This window comes from Neolamprologus multifasciatus, chromosome 16, assembly GCF_963576455.1.
Source record: "Neolamprologus multifasciatus chromosome 16, fNeoMul1.2, whole genome shotgun sequence".
In the NCBI taxonomy this organism is placed as follows: Eukaryota; Metazoa; Chordata; class Actinopteri; order Cichliformes; family Cichlidae; genus Neolamprologus; species Neolamprologus multifasciatus.
This window is the reverse complement of record NC_140454.1, coordinates 21860491-21881318: the sequence shown is the minus strand read 5'-3', so window position 1 is coordinate 21881318 and position 20828 is coordinate 21860491. Positions and strand designations below refer to the sequence as shown.

Here is a 20828-nt window from a genome sequence, read left to right as displayed (position 1 = left end):
GGGTGAAACTGAAAGCAGAGGAGCAGAGGAGAGCTGCAAAACAACTTTAGAGACCCTGAAAATGAGATGAAATTAAATGTCTACACATAAATTCGGTTTTTAAACTTTACAGTTATGAGTCAGTGGAGTGAACTGTGTCAGACTGGGCTCGCTCATTTCACTTTTACGTTCCCAGTCAAAGATTTCAAGGTAATAATGCAGATACAGACTTGGCTTAACACACACATGTGAGGAATGGGACTTTCCTCTCTGCTAAGAAGTAAGGAAGCACTCCATTAATTATTTCATAGGAAAAAAAGTAGTTTTCTGCTATATTAATGTTCCAAATTCAAATAGAATATTAAAGCTTTTAAGTGGATCTAAAACAACAAAAGTAAACGCAAATCAGAGAGCTGGTCACTTTTTCATCTAGCAGGAAAAGGCAGTAACTATATTTCCCAAAAGGTTCCAATGTAGGAATACTTTCAGCCCCCTGTTTTGTTTTGGTTTATTTTATTTTCTCACGTCATTGAATTTATTTGGTGATTATTTCCATGCTGAATATTTGTAATAGTGAAATGCCAAAATATGTAACACATTTAATCGCCACCGAACACACTGTAATATATCAATCATGACTTACTCTGTCTCCAGGCACGAGCAGAGGCTCATTTCTGCTGCTCAGCTTATTAAGAAGCGTATAGGCCAGTTTCTGACTGCGGGTCCACAGTTTACCTGCAGAGGTTAACACACATTGGCAATGAGTGCCTTTGATTTAACTAATCTAACCTGCAAAACAACATTTAAAAAGCAGAATACATTATGTCTGTTTTTCAAAGACACAGTGGATGAAAAGAGGTGCTATTCTTTTCCATCTGAATTGTCATTTCTGGGCCAACATCCACAGGCTAACACCTACCATAGGTGAGTGTGTAGACGGGCTTGCCAGCATTGTCGAGTGCTGTCAGGCAGGGGCTCTTGGGCTGAGTGGTTCCCCACCTTTGTAGGGCTGCTGGCAAGGAGGGAGGCCAGTTGGTCACCACCCCGAGAGGCTCCCCTTCCAGGGGACACATCTGCTGGCCTTCTGGCTTTGGCTGGTTGGGATCTGGCTGCTGGACTGAAAACATGAAGAAGATGAATTGGACATCTTTAAGACTTTGATTCGAATTGAACGTAATATAAGCTCCTGAGCTGCTTGATAAAGAAGACCGGCTAGTCTGCAAAGAAATGGTAAATATGTAAATTAAACAACACTTGTAAGGAGTACAGGGGAGGAAAAAAAGAGTGTGAGAAAAAAAAAGACAATGAGGAAGGTGTGATGGAAAAGGAAAAGCTGGAGGATATACAGTGAGCTGTGTCCTGTCCTCATGAGTCTAAGCTGCCTATTATTCCTACTTGTGAGAAACTCGAAGCTGCTGCTTACTGGAAATCAGTCTCGCCTCGCTCCTTCTTTAAGTACTCTATTGACTTCTGGATTTGACTTCCATCTCTTCATCTCTATTCTTACCTTCAGACTCTCTGAGCAGTAGAGTTCAGACCTGTTTAAAGAAGCAGGTAAGCCACATCTCTGCCAAATATAACATCTTTATCAGTGTTTGGATCCTACCTCTGAGTGTGTTTTTCTGCTCACACTGAAGCTTGCCATACCACAAGGAGAAGCTTTACAGTTACCTGCTGATGCACTGCTATTCCTGCTGCATTTTCATTCACTCAGTGTTTATTCAGAGTGGCAGAGTACCACCCAGACCCACCGATGGGTTTGGTTGGAATGAAGGAAATGGTTAGGAAGGGCTGGTCCAGTCCGTGTGCACTTCCCTGAAAAATTCCCTTTCAACACCTGGTGGTCTTCAGGGCCAAAATAACCACCACTGAGCTAAAATCGTGCCTTGGTTGTTTACTTGTGGGACCTGGCAAGGTCACAGTCACATTCTTATCTCAGCCACAACAAGAATTAGACAGATCACTATTATTAGAGCTGGAAAACCAACGCAATGTGAGCATCACATTCGAAAGAGTAGGAGTGTGAAAGAGTTTCTCTTCACGAAGATTTATTGATTCAGCAGAATCGCTGTAATTACATTCAGGTGGGCTTACCATCCAAAAGCTCCTCAAAGTCGTCAACAAAGAACTCGCGCAACGGTGGACGCTTTGGTCTCTTCAGTGTATTGAGCAGCTGCTGGATTTTGTTGGAGACGCGACTGTTGACTGGAACACCTATAAAATGAGTTTTATGTAGATGAAAAGACAAAAAAAAAAGGTTGGGAAGACATAAACATGACAAGAAAAAAAACATGTAGAGAAATACAGACGGGAAAAAGTGGAGATAATTGTGATGGCGCAGGTGGGACGTGGGCATGTGCAGACAGATTGATTGAGAGATTGATGGAGGACGGGGGTGGATAAGGGAGGGACAGATAAGGAAAGAAAAGGAGACAAGGTCAGTGTGTTTTTCTAATGAGGCACAGAGGACAACCAGCTGTCAGTCACACTGTGGCAGGACAACAAAGCAGTGGAGCACGAGGTCCTGCGCTGTACAGTCACCTTAAAGACATAGTGTTTTAGTAGGAAGTCTCGGGAATCACTGCGAGACCTCAAAGGCTAAGAAAAAAGGAAATCAGGAAACGAGGAGCTGCCTCGCCTGCTGCCTAGCAACAAAGATGTACTCGCTGCAGAAAATGATTCATGAGGTGTCTCAAAAGGTGCCTGTTTCATGCTATAAAATATAGACAGTGAGAGGCTAAAATCACCTAACCCCGACTTAAATCAGAACACAGATAAATCGTCTGACATGCATGTTACACTTTAAAATTAACCTTTAAATCGTTTTTTAATATAAAAACTGAGCCAGATCATAAAAGGAGAGAAAACAAGACAAACTCCGAATGAAACTTGCGTTGTGCCGTTAGACTCATGTTTGAGGTGAGGTTCAGTCTATAAACATCATCAGACATTATTTTTACCCGATAAATATACAGTTAGCTTTAAAAGGGGGGCGGCTGTGTTCGACAACCCAGACAGCCACGGGAGCTAAAGGCCACAGCTGCACACAGCTTGCCTGATTTATCTTACTATAATAAGCCTAGCTCAGGCAGACCCTGCCTCCTCATGCAGGGACAGATGTACCAGGGATCGACCATGCGGGGGTCAGTGCAGCACCTGATGGACCAATTAGACAGCAGCCCCTAACATCCTGGCTCTGAACTCCCCCACCCACCTCATCATGAGGCTTGATCGTTCATATCTGGACCAACCAGGACCCGTCTGATGATGACGATAATTAATGTGTTCATGATCTTATAATGAATGCATTTACAGCCATAAATTGCTGTAGTAATCTCTGGCTCTTCCTTAATGTGGGACAAAATGTTACACCACGTCTTTACAGTAAACAATAACAGAGTTATAGGATCGGGCTAGTATTAGTCCATATTTTTCCTATTGTTAACAAATCCCAGCCAAAAATTGTCTCTGGGGCCCAGTCTTGCTGAGCACTTTAAACATAAAAATGCATCATAAAAACACGGTCCTGTTTTTTAAAAACATTAAATTTCCTGTGTCAGCTGGGCACTGCAGCTTTTAGGATTTTCTATTCAAACATTTATATTTGCAAAGGTGTGTTTATAGTGACTATCTCCTATCTCATGGATTTAGGCAGGATGGTGTACAGTATGTGAAACTGGCTCAAAATAACCCACAGTGACTCATAATGAGGGAACATGTTACCCACTGCAACAGCATGGTTCACTTGATGCATTTGTCATCGTTTCTGGATGACAACGGAGGTCGGCGGGATAAAAATAAGCCTTATCAGGCTACAGATACAATACACACCTGTTCATAATAATAACTTGTTGTTGCTCTTGGTCTTTTGATAGGATAAAGCGATGTGGAAAAGAAAGTTTGCATAGGACTCTGTGCAGTGCTGTGAAAACTAAGTATGGAGCATGACTCATCAGCTTGTAGAACCACATTTAGCAGCAATAACTTGAAGTAATAATTTTCTGTATGACTTTATCATTCTCTCACATCATTTTGAAGGTATTTTTGGCTCTTCTTTATAACATTTCTTTAATTTCATTGAGGTTTGCCTCAATTCATTTATGCGCAGCTCTCTTAGGTCTCGCAACATCATTTCAGCCAGCTTAGGTTTGGACTTTGACTGGGTCATTGCAACACCTTGAGTATGTTCTTGTCTCTGATTCAGCCATTCTGTTTTCTGCTGTGGTTGGTAACACAGTCCTGTTGTATAACCTAATTTCAGCAGAGCTTTATCGGTCAGATATGACCTTGATGTACAGACGAGTTCATGGCTAACTTAATGACTGCAACGTCCCCGGGTTCATTAGCCCAGATCATTAACAGATGGTTTGAGGTGTTTGTGTTGGGATGCTGTATAACACTTCCTAGACTGATGGGCAGCAAGAGCTGTTTCTTTAAGATCACTGCTTCTTGTCTTGGTTCATTGTCACCATGTTAACAAACCTGAATGCCCCAGACCAGCAAACTGCCAAAACTTGTGCTTTTATAGAGTTATTACATTAACTGCTACCTACCCTTTTAATTCCTATGGAAGTTGCAATGGTTTACTTTTCACAGTACTGCACAAAATTCTGTAAGAAATTTGTAAGCTGAAAACAGCGCGAAAATACTGAATTTGTATTGGCAAAATTTGTGCATAAAACACCAACACACACAGTGTCGGTATCCAAGTACAGATGGAGCCAAAGCTACTGTGTGACTTGTTTTTTTCTTTACACACATCTATGTGTCAAAAAAAATGCCAGCAGTCCTAGACAGCTGCCATCAAAGAAGTCAATGCGTGGCTGCGGGCTAGCCGTCAAAGACTGAAGTGAGAAACAGACTGACAGTTGTTTTCAGTTTGAGATAAGAAAACAGTATGTCAACATAGTAATTAGTCGCAAGGCCAAACGAAGAGTTACACCACTGCTTAAACGCACTCACTTTCTAAAGACATTCAGGTTAGACGTTGCCTGAAGATGCTATAAACGGTAGAGCACTTGCAACATACTCAGCTATACAAACACAAACACACTCACATGCACACTGTATCACTGAATTCACTGTAGCTGTGCATATTTTTTTTATAACACACAAGATTTGGACAAGTGTCACAGTAAACCTGACAGTGGAGGTGAGAGGCAGAGATGCAAAGACACACAAATACAAACGCACATACAGCAGAGTGCACATACAGCAGGCTGCCATATAGCTGAAGGAGCAGTTATAAATACCATCAATTACAGTGAGGGATCCTTCACCTCTCCACTCACATCCTAGAGGAGAGACACATCAGGATGTCAATGAAGCGCTCCTGTGAACTTTCTGGATGATGGGGGATTTATATGTCTGCAACGAATCATAACACCACAGAACCCTTCTGAAAACCTTCGCCGTAACCCGAGGTGCACCTCCCCGATGATGTAACTATGCATCGTGTTGACGCAACCCGCAACTAATGTGATTGGTCTGATCAGTGAGAGAATAACAATCATTGCCTCACTATAAGGACTCACAGATGTCAGCAGATTGCTGGAAGGAGTTTCCACAAACTACTGGACTTGGTGTGAGGGAATGTAAGAAGAAGTGGGAAAAACCTGAAGGGCAAATATGTTTGCGTGGGGACCAAGGAGGGAAAAGAGTGCCAGCATTTTATTTGTTTCCATTTTGGCTGGCATCTAAAAAAACAACAAAAAAACCACACACCATAGGCTCTAGAAAGATTCGTGCAAAAGTCTAAATCCGCCGTGAGCGTGAATGTGTGAGAAATCTACAGCTGCCACATGCAAGTGAGAGTGGGATTATAATGGAATCACACTGTTGTTTTACCACTTTCACCATGTTTAGTAATCAGCATAGGAAAACCTGCAGTTTAGATCCATAGATTTAACCACTACTTCCTGCTTTTGTGTCAGCTAGGTTGTTTAGTATTTAAGAATCCAGAGCACGGGTGGCAGGGAGATTATAGGCTCTCTGCTCAAGGTGTCCTCCGGTTTTCAGGCTGCCTGATTATTAACAAACTGAATGAATGAAGATGAACTCAGAAAAAGAAAGTGGAGCAGATTTAATGAACCAGTCAACCTCATTGTCATCTGTAGCAAGATGCTGGTTTTCTTTCATAGGTCTCAAGTAATCTCAACTCATATAAAAAAAAAAACAAACCACTGTCATATATGATGGAGATGTTTGGAAAATAGGCATTCAGGTCATTCACTCTGTTTCTTAGTAGTAAAATACATGATGTAGGCAGTACAGAGCACCTGACATTATGAAGAAAACAGATACTGGTATATAACCATTATGCCTTAAATGTAAATTGGTGACTGGGAAATATATGCATTGTTTCTAGAGTGGTCCATGTTCTGGTCCTACATAACTAAGGATACTTTCACAATATTAAACACACATTAAAAGTAAAGGCCCAGTCATGTGACAAACCGACCTATATGGGGTGTGCCCTGCCTTTCACCCTATAACAGCTTGGATCGTCTCCAGCCCTAACGCAACTCTAAACTCAATAACCTGTTAAGATAATGGAAAAAAAGTTTTGTAAAGTTCAAAGACTATTGTGGACGCCACCTAAAATGGAATCACACTAGAAAATGTATATGTAAGTGGATTTATGAAAAACCTCTCCCTGTAACTCAGCGGTTTAGGAAAGTGTTCAGGGTTCTTCCAACGGCGAGACTCTCTGCCAAGTTAAAGGTGAACTGACAACTTTTTAGATATATGGGTCCTCTTATAGACCGCTAAATGATGTCATGCTAAAGGGAAAAGGACTTGTTGGGTTAGAAGTTTGAAGGAGACGGTGGGTGATAACAAGCGTAAGCACACAGCAGTTATAGGGAATGAGTGTGTCCTCCCTTACGGCAATTTGATAAACCAAAACATATTTTATGGTTGGGTAAATGAAACCCTGCTTACATTTTACTCCAATTCTGCTAATTTTCCTATAAGAGAAAGCCAAAACTTCTTTAGGACACCAAATTTGTTTTTATATGGAATAAAAACCACACTCCCTCACCCACCTCCCTTCTTTTCCTCTTAGCTCAGGCTGTAATTAATGTGCTTTTTTTTTTTTAAACCTACCTTAAAATGAGGTGGAACATGACCTGTTAATACTGTATTTACTGTATTTGTATGTACCTATCCTCTGCAGCACCCACTGACCCATGCTGGTAGCAGTACTGAAGCCATACAAGCAAAGGCACAGTTTGAATGACGAATAATGTTTGGAGGCTATTTTATGCACAGATCCACCAACAACATGGCAAAAACTGAGCGCAAAACCGAGCACCTAATGATCTGTTTTATGTCATGACTCAAATATTTGTTTGCCGCAGAGAAGCGAGAGCATGATGCTGTGTAAATCTTTACTGTCTCAGTGTTTCTGTTAGTTAACAGAACCAAACATTACGGCAGGAACGTGACGGATTTTTCAGGGGTGGGGTGGGGTGGGGGGGTGGAGAGGTGCACCGTTACCGTGGCAACATGAGCAGGTCAGTCAGTAGCTTTTGCCAGTCACGTTGGCAGACTGACTAAGGAGAAGACAGAGGGACAAACAGCAGGGGAGAAGTTGACTTTGCGTGTATGTGTGTGTGTGAGTGTGAGTGGGCAGGAAACTCACCATCTGCGGTCTCCATGACGCTGGTGTGGTGGTTGAAGCCGCGGGAAACACCTCGCACCGAGGCCACATGGGGCCGCTCTGCGTGATGCGAGGAGCGATCCGACAGCCCCGTCACGTCAGGGGGCGCTGAGTGGTTATCTGCGATGAGTGGGGGTGTCGGGGGTTAAAAGGTCAAATTTAAGGCCAACTGTGGGTGCTCGCAACTTATATAAAGATCTAAGTCATGGATTAGCAAACAATATGATTTGCCTGGTATTCTCTGAGCCGAAGCAGAGACTGTATATCAACTTTCACCTTCCCTCAACACCACACATAAAAGTCTGTACCCAAGATGTCTTACACTATGTTACAGACCAACTGATGTCCAGACACTAAGAGAGCAAAGTTGCTCTCTTAATGTTAGATAGAAAGCACTCAGACATAGAAAAAGGTGCTTGCGTGAATGAAAGAGTATATAGGAAGCGGTCCATTTACCATTAACGTCTGTGACAGGATGAGCTGTTCTGTTTTAAGTGTGTCATGAGAACTGGAGTTTACAGTCTAACATTGGAGTTGGATCCAAAACAGATACCTTGTTGCAGAGCCAAGCCATATTTTTGACATGTGTCATAACCAATTATCAGATCACATTACTAGAAAGAATTTTGGGTAATTTCCAAGGTCTGAAAATTATGGAAAACAGTATTTATGGGGAGCATCTGCCAATTGCAGTAACCCTGCTCATAACAGCTGATGTCAGTGGTTCCAACTTTTGGGATGAGCACTTGTGCATATTTTTTTTCTTATGCAAATGTATGGAAGTGGTTTTCAAAGAGATTTAAATTAAAAAACTCCACATTGAGAACTGGTGTTCCTTCAACTACATATAGTATTTTTTAGTGTCTCCTGTTGAAGAGGATGACAGAATCAGTGTCTGAGGGGCAGAGGAACAAGGCAATATGGGAGATTTATTTACAGCTTCATTCAGCACAAGTCGCTGCTGCTGCTTTATGACAGCAGCCTTGAGGGGAAACAAGCTAGTAAAAAAATAAAACCAGGCAGCTCCATCCTAATAGGATATCGTCTTACCAGCACACACGTACGCACAAATACAAACGTGCACACAAGTAAGCAAGACACCATCTTACATTGCAGCTGCAGCGAGACTAATGGTGGTAAATCCACCAAATCTTATTAACTAGCCTGTGACACTCACGTGGCAACATAGAACAAGCGGTTTTGACAGATATGTGGCTGAGAGCTTCTCCACATGATCGAATGACAGTGAGATGGCAGACGAGGATGGCTAACTAGAAAGACGGGAATTAAAACTCAGTCGTTGGGTCCCTTTTGTCTTGTCATCATCGAGTGCTTTTTTGTATCTAGAGGAAGATAAGGCCTCAGAAAGCAATCGATGTGTAGGACAGTGCTGTCTATCTGCGATTAAACAGTCTGCGGTACATAATACAGGTTAAGATGTCACCTTTGATATGATGACAAATCTGACTGGGAAGCAGTTATCGTATCTACCATATATTCTGCCGAAATTAACAAAATGAGGATAATAGAAAAAGCATAAAACTCAGTCTTCGACTCCCTAAATTGTTTGTATGTACATATATAAAACCTATCTGCATAAAGAACAAAGAATTTCAACGCAGACAGCTAAGAAGGCAGGTCTCCATTTATAAATTCCTGTTTGAACTGAACTGAACTGAAATGCAATCGAAACAGAAAAATCATTTATAATGGCTTTCTTGCTTGGCTTAAACACATCATCTCAATCTAGAATGAAGGAATGAAGGAGGTCAAAATAAATCATGAAATGCAATACTGACCAACTAAACACTGCAACAGCTAAAAGTATCTGAAACTGTGTGCGTGCGTCACTGACCTAGCTGGGTGTGTGCCATAAGGTCTGCCAGAGCGGTGGCTGCGGCATTGACGTTCAGGGCTGCGTGGGCAGTGGTGTTGGTGGTGGTGACGGATCTCCCTCCCGGGTGGGATGAAGTGGATGACGCGGAGGATGAGGTGGACGAACCCTGGATGACACGGTTAAACCAGTGCTCAACAGCTGGGTGACTGTGGCCCTGGTAGGGCGTGGAGGTGGTCAGACGTCCCTGTCGGCGCAGCGAGCCCTCGTCTTCTGACGCTGAGGAGGTGTCTGTGTTTGACAGGTCAAGACAGGGCAGCGTCATAACAGAGGACAAAGAACATGGGGCTGTCTACAGTGTCACCAGGAAAAAAAATCAAGATGGGAAAACCTGGAACAGGGTTTGCGCAGGGTTTAGATGATATGCAGATGACACTTTATTCTACTTATACATACTGATAGAGTATATATAAGCCAGGGGATGGGTAGGATGACTTTAATGGGGATGGAAGTTAATTAGGCTGAGAGATGCTTGTTTTTAAATCTCCCATGGCTTCACTACTATGTTTTTAATATTTGCCTGTAAGCAGCCACACTGCAACTACATGTGCAATATATATGTATAAAACTGCAACACATGTATCAAGGGACAGACTGAGTGTTGCATATTTGAAGATGATGATGAAAAGGAGGGAGAGTAAATTAGGTGTCTGGTATACTGAGCTGCAGTCATCAAAAATATGAATGATCAAAAACAAAATAGATGGGAGCTTTCTTCTGAGCATGTCAGCACACTTACATATTGCCTAGCTATTAATTAAGGCTGAATTTCTACCTCAAGACAATTGCAGTAACACATAACTACATACGGTAGTTGCACACAATACAAACAAACTGTTAGTATAATAAATTCCCTTTTTCATGTCACTTGGACTCAAACTCAAAACCAGACACTGGTGATTTTATTTTCTCTCCCTCGAGGCAACTGTGAGCAGTTGGTCTTTCAAAAATAGTCCAAACAGGAACAGCTTCAAAGTAATGTAATGATCATTTAAAATGAACATATTCCACTTCATCTGCCAAGTTACCCAGCAGCAGACTAGTCTTGCATTATGAATTCTGCTGAGAACAGAGTTCAGTGAAAGTGCAGTTCCCTATCATGCTTTTTTGGATAAAAATTGTCCTAACTGTTTATAAAATCACCAAGAAACTTCCCAGCTTTTGCCATTATTCATCCCAGACCATGTAAAATAGCGTACCTACTCACTAAACCCCAAGAAAACAATAAAACTCATGCAATCGTAGAAAACTGCTACACTAAAATTTATCGTGCTTTTGATTAACTGGAAAACGAGTCACTGAGAGAAGAGGGGGAGAAAAAGAAAAAGAGAACTGTCTAGAAAAAAAGGGGCTATGACTTCATGTGTGATCAGCACGTGCCTGATGGATGTTCTCTAAGCTAATGAGCCTTCATGTAATTAATCCCACTAATCTCCCACAGTACACAGTTTCAAGTAAAGTCCAACAAATTGAGACATTGTGAAAGTACTGCTTCGACTTTCCTTGGTCTTGGAGAGGCTGTTAGCAAAAGGTTAAAGGAGGTGTGATTATAACAAACCAATTTAATGCCTCTACAGCCGGTGGACTCGTGCAGTTTATCTCACATTTATGATTCAGTTTGTTATTCCTCACTCCAATCTGCCTCCCTATCTTGGTAACCTTGGCACAGTTACCCTGCAGGAGAGTGAAATAGAGGGTTAAAGAAGACATGCAAAGCAGAAATTGAGAGGTGGACGGATACAAAAAAAAAGGTGGAGAGGGGTGCTATTTTTCACCACAAAGTAGTCAAAAACCAGAAGAGGCAGTGAAGACTGAGCCGGAGAGATATTTAAGAGACAAACCGTGAGCAGGGAGAGTAGCAGATATGCTGAGATCGACTTCAAGTACAAATGAACAAAAACAGGCAAACTAACGAAGCTTCAGCAGTTAAAAGGCTGAGCTTATTTTCACTGATTTATGTCTATAGAAAATGAATTTTAATTGGCAAATGAAAGATCATGATGGAAAGTCTGTTTAATCAGACTCGTTGCATTTATCCTTGTACACCTGTGTGTCTTTTTTAACGCGACACATTAGCATTGTAAGCAAACTGACAACTGCTTTCTGCCTTGTTTCCTGTTTATTAAAAGACTTTCTTGTTGCACTCATATCAGGCTATGATCTAGGATACAGCATAGCATACAAGGCTAGGTACAATAATTCCAGCTTAGCAATCAAAGCGTTGCACTCGTGCACAGTTGGTTTTGAGTTCAATGTTGATAGCATCAGGGTACAAACGTGTTCACAATTATGATGTCAACATGCTGATATTTATTGGATATATTGTACAACACAGGCTGATGGGAATGTCTTTTGTTGGGCAGTTTCTTGTTCAGAAGCCAGAGAACGTGACACGTTGAAATTTAATCCAGATACTAGATGATAAGTGAGAGTTATTACAGGGTCACTACAATTCTTCTTGAGGGGGGTATGATGTTATGTTGTAGTCTTTCCAACTTAAGCAAAGCAGTGGAACAAACAACCAACGGACTGATTGATTGCCATTACTAAAGTTTTGCGTATACTGCACCTACTGGTCTGTACATCCACTCACACATTCATACTTAAAGTAAGTGTTTGACAAGTGTTTGGCTGCCTGTGCAGAAGCTGTTCAGGTGACGGCCAGTGTTGCATGGTATAACGCTCATCTGATGTTTCTTGTCTGTTCTTGTCTTCTCTGCTGACTAACCAGACAAAATGTAGAAACAATAGCTGCCGTCATCTTTACAAAAGCAGCAGATCATCAGATCACCTTGTATGTACATTACACATATATCAGTCTCATGTATGGGACTAATTCAAGTACAATAGTTCACTCAGAGAAACTCAAAACAGCCATGAAATGTCCCTCTCCTTCTTCTATTCACACCACTGTGTCTGAGCTCTTAATCCGGTTACTTGCTCCACCGCTGTGTCCTCTCATTTTATCCAAGACTTGAAGCTTTAAGGTCCCCCACTTGATAAAAATCACGGCAGTGTTTGAAAAGCCCTCTATAAAATCTTCTACAGATTATTTAATGAAAGACAACAACACATGCACAAGGCTCTTTTGGCCCTGAAACTCTTGGGAAAACAAGAAGCTGCTGGAAAGCTGTGAAATCACATAAATTCTAATGAACTGCCCACACAATACAAACTGTTATGCAAACAGGCAAAAGGTCGACATTTCAAGATGATGCTCAAAATCTGGTTATGCATTCATTCTGCCACTCGTGTAGGAAGGTCTCTCTGGGAACACAACGGTCAGAACCGAGTCTTTTATAGTCGCGAAGAATGGACACATTCAGCAAACCGCATATTTTCTTTCCAGCAGCAAATGCTTGACATCATCATTTTTGATCAGTGGACACAATGGAGTTTCAGCATCCTACACTCGACAGCTCATGGGAACATATCAAACAAACAACCCAGTGAGAACGCGCAGAACCAACTGGGATGCAGGTGATTTAAAGGAGCAGGGGTCTCACCTGGCGGGGTGCATGCCTCTACAGAAGACTGAACTAGCACAGATCGTCTCTTGGAGGGCATGGGCATCTTCCTCTCTTTGTACTTTGCCAAAGCTGCTTGGACGGCTTCTGTGTGCAGATCTAAGAAACGCATTAACTCGGCTTAGCTACAGAATAAAAGAGAAACACAAGACGTTTAAAACTTTTTGGCAGTACAGAAACATGATTACCAGATCTGAAGCGCTCATCCCGGGTGTTGGCAGCCCGAGACTTGTTGGATTTGGAACCTTGAAGAGCAACTTGGGACGAGGCTTGGATCCTGTTGTCGATTTGCAGAGATGGATCTACACCTGTAGAGAAACAAGGCAGGGAGAAGATAGTTTATAACAGAAACAAAAAAATATATATGTTCTTTAACAGTGTACCAATATGTGCCAGAGACATGTGCCAACAAACTCTATGCAAAATGTGTCTTGGACATAGACCAATGGTACACAACACTGCTTGACTAGATAAAGTTTCCACAAGCTTAATGGTCATCCCTACTTAGACGGCTCTGTTTGAGTGCAGTAGTTTAGAATTGAGAAAGTATTCACTTTAATTAAACCAACTTCTCTCCCTGCTTCTCAGCTGCCTCCAAGTTTTCCAAAGGAGGCAAATGCAAATTACACAGATGTAACAGAAAGGAGGTGATTAAGCACCATGAATGTCAAAAAGACAACATCTTCTAACTGTAATGTTCTAAAATTATCGAACCCACGAACCAGGCAACCTCACTGTGCACGAGGTTGTCAGGCAGTGATTCACACTTTGGCTTATGCAATCCTCATTTGAGCTTCATTAACTAAGTAGTGGTGAGCATCAGAGGGGAAACCGATGACTACTGCCTGAAGGAAGGTCACAATACAAACTCCATTAGTAATCTTCCTACCACTGGCTTCTCTTCTCCCTCTGACGCTCTCAATGGGATGTATTAGAAGCATGTTAGAGGGAAAATAAATACGGGAAACTTAAAAACAACAGATGAGTACAGAGGACTTAATGAGTCCAAATGAGATAAATGTAAATGTAAAGCAAATCCAAAGTTTGAACCCAGCAAACCTTTTGACAGGGAGGTGAGCAATGGACATGTTGCCAGGGAACCATTTGCATAAAATCCCCAATTGTGTAATTTTTCTTCTTGTTTAAAATTTAAGTGCACACAGAAACAATAATAAAATGTGCACATTAAAGAAATACATAGGCAACATCGCTGTAACTGTACTGAAATGTTATTTTAAGCAGCACTAAAGGACAGCAGGAGGCACAATGGGATAGAGACTTTACTATCAACACCACACGCAAGGGTTTATAACTACATTTTCCCCATCACAAGACAAAAAAAGGTGAAAATTCAGAAACAAAACAATTCAAACTAGTGCCATGTTTCCACTGATTCCTGCCAATTTTCACTTTCACTTTAGAAATGCATTTGAGTAGAAACATCCAGTTTGTGATACCTGAACACTGCACATTAAACCATCAAAGCTGCAAATACAGAACTGAATAAATACACAAATGTTTTTATGTGAGTAACAAGCCGTCTCTGTGAATGAGATAAATTAGGATCAGATGTCTGCCAAATAATCTAAGGTTACAGACAGCACAGCTGCACAAAACAAAAAGTACCATCCATTCATTCAATCCACCGACATGTCATCCATCCATCCATATCTATCGCCTTCAACCTATCTGGTTCAAAGTCGGGGAGCCTATCCCAGGTCTCATAGAGTTAGAAGCAAGATACACCTCTTGACAGATAACCACTTTATAATCATGATTACCTAACAACATACATGTCAAAACATGTCATATTCACCTATTATTTTTGGTAACAAGAAGAACAGAGTACCAGAAAAAGCTGGGAGCAACGCTAATAATCATAATGTTTACAGACAGTTTACTGAAAATCTGGACACTCATGTAAATAAACATTGAGGGAATTACACACCCCACCTCAAGGGCTGGTCTGACATATCATTAAAAAGCAGCAAGACAACTCCTCTGCATTATAATAGTACAACAACTTGTGTTTTTTAAATGTGAAAATATCAAGGTTTGTAATAAGCTATTATATTCAACCTGGAGACTAATGTTAATATGTTTGATTTAAGCGTCGTTTTATGCCTACAGATGCATCCAGTCACATCTGGATCTGAATCCAGTTGGTTACAGTTGGTTAGACCAAGCCTCCTCTCATGACGATGGAAACTGTTTAACCATTTTCATCATTTCAAAATAAAATAACAAAGGTTCAAATAACATCATACAATGCAAATATATATTTTAGGTTCATTTAAAAGTAGCTTAGGCTAAAAAGGCTAGCAGGTAGAGTGAACTCAACAGTTCTTTAATACTGAACTGAGAGACATAAGAAGAACCAAACATGGATAAATGAGTCCCAACATTAATAGTTCTATCAAAAAAAAATAACCTTGAGTACCAGACTGTCGTCAGTTTTGGCACTTTTCTGGTGCTGTGGTCTCTTTTAACCTGATCCAATGAACCACGCAGAGTGGCTTCCCTCGTCAGTCTACCATTTAGTAAACAGGTTGTTGGGGACAGGCCACACCACATGCAGCCAGCTAGAACCAGCATTTAGCTTGCTGCTCCATCAGACACCCAGCCAGTCAGCTATCAGGCCGTCCTGGCTTTTCAGCGGCAGCTTAGTGGGGGATCAGTGAGCTCCACACTGTCAGCAACTCTCAGACAGCAACAGCAGACATGCTGCAAAGCTGAGCCACATTCACACGCTCTAACTAAACCTACAAAACAACATGAGTTTCAAACATTACACAGACAAAATAAAGCCTGAGGACATTTAAAGACATGCATCGCATGGTGTCTGACTCATAAAGCCACACTAAGCATGGATACACGCACACATTAATATATGCTGGTCCCTCATATAGCCGCTCTGATAGCTCAGTCACACGACGGCCTTTCCCCCACCTCCCAGAAGAAGCAGGTCTATAAAACAAGCCAGGACACCAGACCCGGTTGCTGGGCAGAACACACTACAGACACACGCCACACTGAGCCAATAAGAGGCGTGCTCCATCACAGCAGATGTCATTATTGGTCCACAGTGGGCCCTGATGAATTTTTACCACCTGTCTGATGCCGACGCTTACTTACGGCATGGTGGTTGATGACACGTGTGTATCGCTTCCAAGGCTCAAATGTGCTTTAGTGAATGGCTGTATTCATAAACTGAAAATGAAAAAAAGAAATTAACTCAAGGCTGCTCTCTCTAGAAACTTAATTTGATGCTAATAAACCTTCTTTTACACACAGACAAGAAAGCTATCCAGTTTTATTGCACAGAGGAGCGAGCACTGACAGCGTTAGTTTGCAGCCCAAACAGTGAAATATGAACAAGTGATGACAACAGAGAAATATAAAGCAGTAAAACTGCTTATGAAATTGTATATGGAGGTCAGCAGAAACACATAGTCTACTTAACCACTTTAACAGTGCAGCTACTAAGGCTTAACCACTGATTCAATGAAGCAGTACTAAATAACAACACATCTATTCATCCCAATAGGTGCATTTGTTGTATATAAAGAATATCACTGACTCATAAGCAATCTGATTTCTACTCTGTATCTATAACTTCTCTTATTTAAAAAAAAAAAAAAGACTAAATGAACTACAGCATGAAAGACACAAAGACAACACACAGCCCTACTAACTTCAGTGGAAACCCTTGTGCGAGGAGCCCACACCAGACTGGTTTCCACTTAGGCTTGGTGTCGAGGGATCAGGCCAAACCAAAAACTCCTTTGGACCCTAGATAGATAGAGGAGAAGCATGAAGCATACAGACAGCAGCTCCTTTTTGGGATTCACCGCAAACCACCTCGACGGCCAGAAGGAACAGAAACGACTGCATAATCAGGGGCAAGAAGCACGCTGGATGCAAAAAAGTAGAAGAAGCTCCCAGCCCAGTCAAATACCACGGATGAACTTCACACCGCCTCTCTTCTCCAAACACCTACTACCCGACACAGGTTGGTGAGCACAAATATGCACAAGCTGGCTAAAATAAATAAAGAAATTAAGAAAACAGCCACTGACTAAACAACAACGCATCATCACACAATGCAGAGCTCTGCATTTGCATTACTGGAACAGCATCGAAAAATACATTCAGATACTCTTCATTGTGTCTTCCTCCTCTTGTTTTTAAATCAGTATGACAGAGGGCTAACAGAGCCAAGGGTCACATGACCACCAGAGATCACAGGAACCCCCTAACCATCTGAGTAAAGTCTAGATTGTGATAATCCACTCATTAAAATTATTTGTTTTGCTCGTCTCACCACTATAAAGTGGTTTATCCTAAAAGTAAAGCTCATCCTGTACTCTGTATTGTTAACTTTTAAAATCCCATTCCTTGTTCTGTTTGCTGCTGTAGGGACACCGGGCTAACTGCTATGCTAATAGAGAGAATTTCTCACAGGCCTGTGTACCTTACCTTGTATCTGTGGGATGTACGGTGCCAACAGCTTGCCTCTTTTCTTCTCATAGCCCTTCTGAGTGATGTCCCCTGTACAGACAGAGACAGAGGAACAGAGAGAGGGAGAGCAAAAGAGAGGGAGAGATGAGTCATTAGCTCAGCTGGGCTGGTTACACTGGCACCACAGAGCACCAGAAGCAGGTTGGGTTTGCAAATGACCAGCCCTCTCCTAATTGTTCATGTGCACTAGAGTTAAAAAAGAAAGAAAAAAAACAGCTGATAAGTGCTCATGTGCAGAATTGCCTTTGAATAGCTCAATGGTGGTGTCAGCTGAAGAAGTGGTATTTAAAAAATAATTTGACTCGTGCATCTGGAATTTTTCCCCCCTCATTATTTTCCCAAAAAGTCAAAAATGCTGCTGTCAGCACTACGCGAGCCCGCCTCAGTCAGTCTCCACATGGTATGTTAAATAGGATCGGAGGCTGCGCGTCATTTAGTAGTCACATTTGAAAAGAGTATCAATGCGTAAGCTTTTCCATGCCTGGAAGTTAAATATAATAAATGAAGAAAGAGGCAAATGAGGTTAGAAGGAGGCAGACAGACAGAGAGAAGGTCGAGGTATTACATTAAGTAATAATGTACAGTATACGCTATTACTTAATGCGTCGTATACAACTGTGCAATGTTACAAGCAATAAAAGTATAATGCCATGAATATGTTTTCCTATTTCTATTAATTTCACACAAAGTGATGAAAGCACAAAAACATGAATCAAAGTAAAATCTTTGATGAGGCTACCTCTTCTCCAACATTTTTAAATGTGACTGATGGGTTTTTCTTTGCAAGCATGAAAAACTTGCTACTGTCCTTTTAATTTAGGCCATCTCAGTGTTTTCTCCCTCTACTTGTAATCCCACACTGAATGAATGATTTTCAGATCAGGGCTCTGCCAAGGTCAGACCATCTGAAACATTTCTTTACCAGCCACGTCTTTTCAGCCTTTTTTTGCTGCAAATCACATACAGCATCTTTTCAGGGTGACTTAAAAGCTTAGAAAAAATGAACCCACCACTAAATGACAGTGTCACCAAAAGGCCAAAAATGTTGCAAGGCATCAGTGTCCACATGAGGTCTGTTCAAAAGACAGCAAAGTAGGTCGCTGAGTTCGGAGTGTTTCTGGCTCATGGGTGGTTCTGTGGTTGTAAAATGTCATTGTGTTTCTGTATAACAGGCACTGCTGTGGGCCAGGAGGAGGCTGACGGGGTGGAGACTTTTGTTGACAAAAGGCGCATTGATTCAATCAGAGAGGGCTGACTGACTGACAGCTTCTCTCTTCTAACACAAACCATCAGTGCACAGTTATGCTTCCATGTAGCCTCTATAACAAGCTCCAACACCTCTGAAGATGGATGTAAACAAACAGAACTGGCAACAAAACTGTAAGAGAGGAGGTGCTTTGGGGAAAATGTGCCTGACAGACATCCAGGCTGTTTGTACAGCCAAGCAGACACTTGGTGCAACATATTCTTCTTTTAACCCTTTAGTAATGAACATAAAAGTCAAAGGAAGATTTCCATATCAGCTTCCACTGGGTTTTGGCACTTGAATAGATATCACACTGTGCTCTTTAAATCCATTTCTATAGGCTCTCAGTTGGGGTCATGAGGTTGGATGTCAAGTGTAAAGGATGTAGTCCACCATAAAGCTATCTGAGTAAAAAAAAAACTTGATTAAACATCCTCTCGTGTGATTCTACCTTAGGGAATATTCATGGATCTTGACTCTTTAATACAGTCTCAGAAAAGGTCAATATTGTTTAACTTCAGCCTGGTCACACAGTGCATCCCATTTCTGTGCATCTACTTTAGAAATGTATTTAGTAATGTTGCGGTTATTCTAACAAAGTCTTTGTGTGGCTCGCTTTGCTTGTTGGTCTTTAAACCTCTTAAACACAACAGTGCGACAGTGTGAGGGCAGGTGTTGTCAGTCCTGCTGGTTGCCGCGCAGCGCGCTGGTCCTGAGTCACCAGTAACCGCAGAATGCCTGCAGTGTTGAATGTGCAGGACAGACAGAGGCCAGCAACAATACAGCGCTGTCCACGGGCCGAGTCGGCTGACCTGACACTGACTCTTTCTGGTGATAAGTTCTCAGTTTGTGTGTGTTTGTGTGCTGCGCGTGCATCAGTACGTGTCTGCGTGTGTGCCAGCCTGTCGGAGTTTGCACACCACAGCAGCCAACCAGCTTGACAAGCACACAATGGACGGCTATTCTCAGCTCCAAATTCTCAGCCTCCGTGGCCAAGCAGGCCCTAGCACACCCCGATCCATCAAGTTATGTCTCAGTGAAGCTAATCTTTTGATCTGGGAACAAACAGCATAGTCATTACATATGGAGGTATTGAGTGAGCGACAGTGACCTCCTAAATCGAATCTAAAAAGCAAAACAAAGACTGAGGCACCAAGGCATTACAATATGTCCAATCTAAGTGTGTATGTGTGTGTGAGTTTGCATATGTTTGCACATATGTGCATCGTTCAGACAGACACTTCATTTCCCCTTTCTGTCTGATCTTTGACTGCCTCCATAAGAGGAAAACGGGAGGGGTCAAGGGTCAATATGTGGCCTGCTGCCTGGGGAATAACAAAGGAGGGCGAGGATAGTAAGGTGGAGGGGCGGAGACAGATGGAAAGATGAACAGAGGGTAACGTAACATCTATGCTACACTGCACAGCCAAAATGGATTCACAGTAACTTGCAGTATATTTAGAGCAAAAGGGCAAACACTCCCTTTGACCTTCTGCACTTACAACAGTGCTGTGTACTGAGCAGTGAAGAAAAGACTACAACTCCAAAAATGCACCAGGGAGGTGAGACAAAAACTGAACTTGACAGTGTCCAAAAATAAATAAATAAATAAATAAAACATAAGAGGAAGGGATGAGAAAGACAGGGGGCTCAGCTGGAAAACCTTCTCTTTTTCCCCACTTCACCCCTCCACCATCACCTCTTCACCTTTATCTCAACCGCTGAGGGGTCGCCGTCCACACATACTAACCATCCCTGTCATGTTGTTATCTCTAGACACTCTCTCATTTCAAATTACGTCTCCAGCTTCCCAGAGGAGAAAAATAAAAACAACAGAGTGATATCTCTGCCCCATTTTTTCTTTTTCTTTTTTTTCAAAGTATAAATGCTAGTCTTGTGAAGCTAACTTTCATCCATCTGAAGTGACAAAATGTCATTCATCTCAGGCCATAAGCTTTGTTTTTCCTGGCACATTACCCGATGCTATTACGGTCAACA

General features: G+C 41.8%; 1 protein-coding gene across 10 annotated transcripts in view; it reads right to left on the bottom strand.

Annotated features, from left to right (window-relative positions):
- LOC146500812 (disco-interacting protein 2 homolog A-like) overlaps positions 1-20828 on the bottom strand; it is an 87784-nt gene that overhangs the window by 17113 nt on the left and 49843 nt on the right. For 3 of the 10 annotated variants that reach the window (XM_085136507.1, XM_085136508.1, XM_085136509.1), the window contains exons 2-10: positions 17543-17614; positions 13252-13371; positions 13043-13162; positions 9498-9767; positions 7625-7762; positions 5232-5273; positions 2074-2193; positions 899-1096; positions 623-714 (exon numbers count right to left, since the gene is read on the bottom strand). In XM_085136507.1, coding sequence (XP_084992633.1) covers positions 623-714; positions 899-1096; positions 2074-2193; positions 5232-5273; positions 7625-7762; positions 9498-9767; positions 13043-13162; positions 13252-13371; positions 17543-17614 — 1172 coding nt within the window. The remainder of the gene's footprint in view (positions 1-622; positions 715-898; positions 1097-2073; positions 2194-5231; positions 5274-7624; positions 7763-9497; positions 9768-13042; positions 13163-13251; positions 13372-17542; positions 17615-20828) is intronic. The other 7 variants (XM_085136510.1, XM_085136511.1, XM_085136512.1 and 4 more) reach the window with 5 other exon arrangements.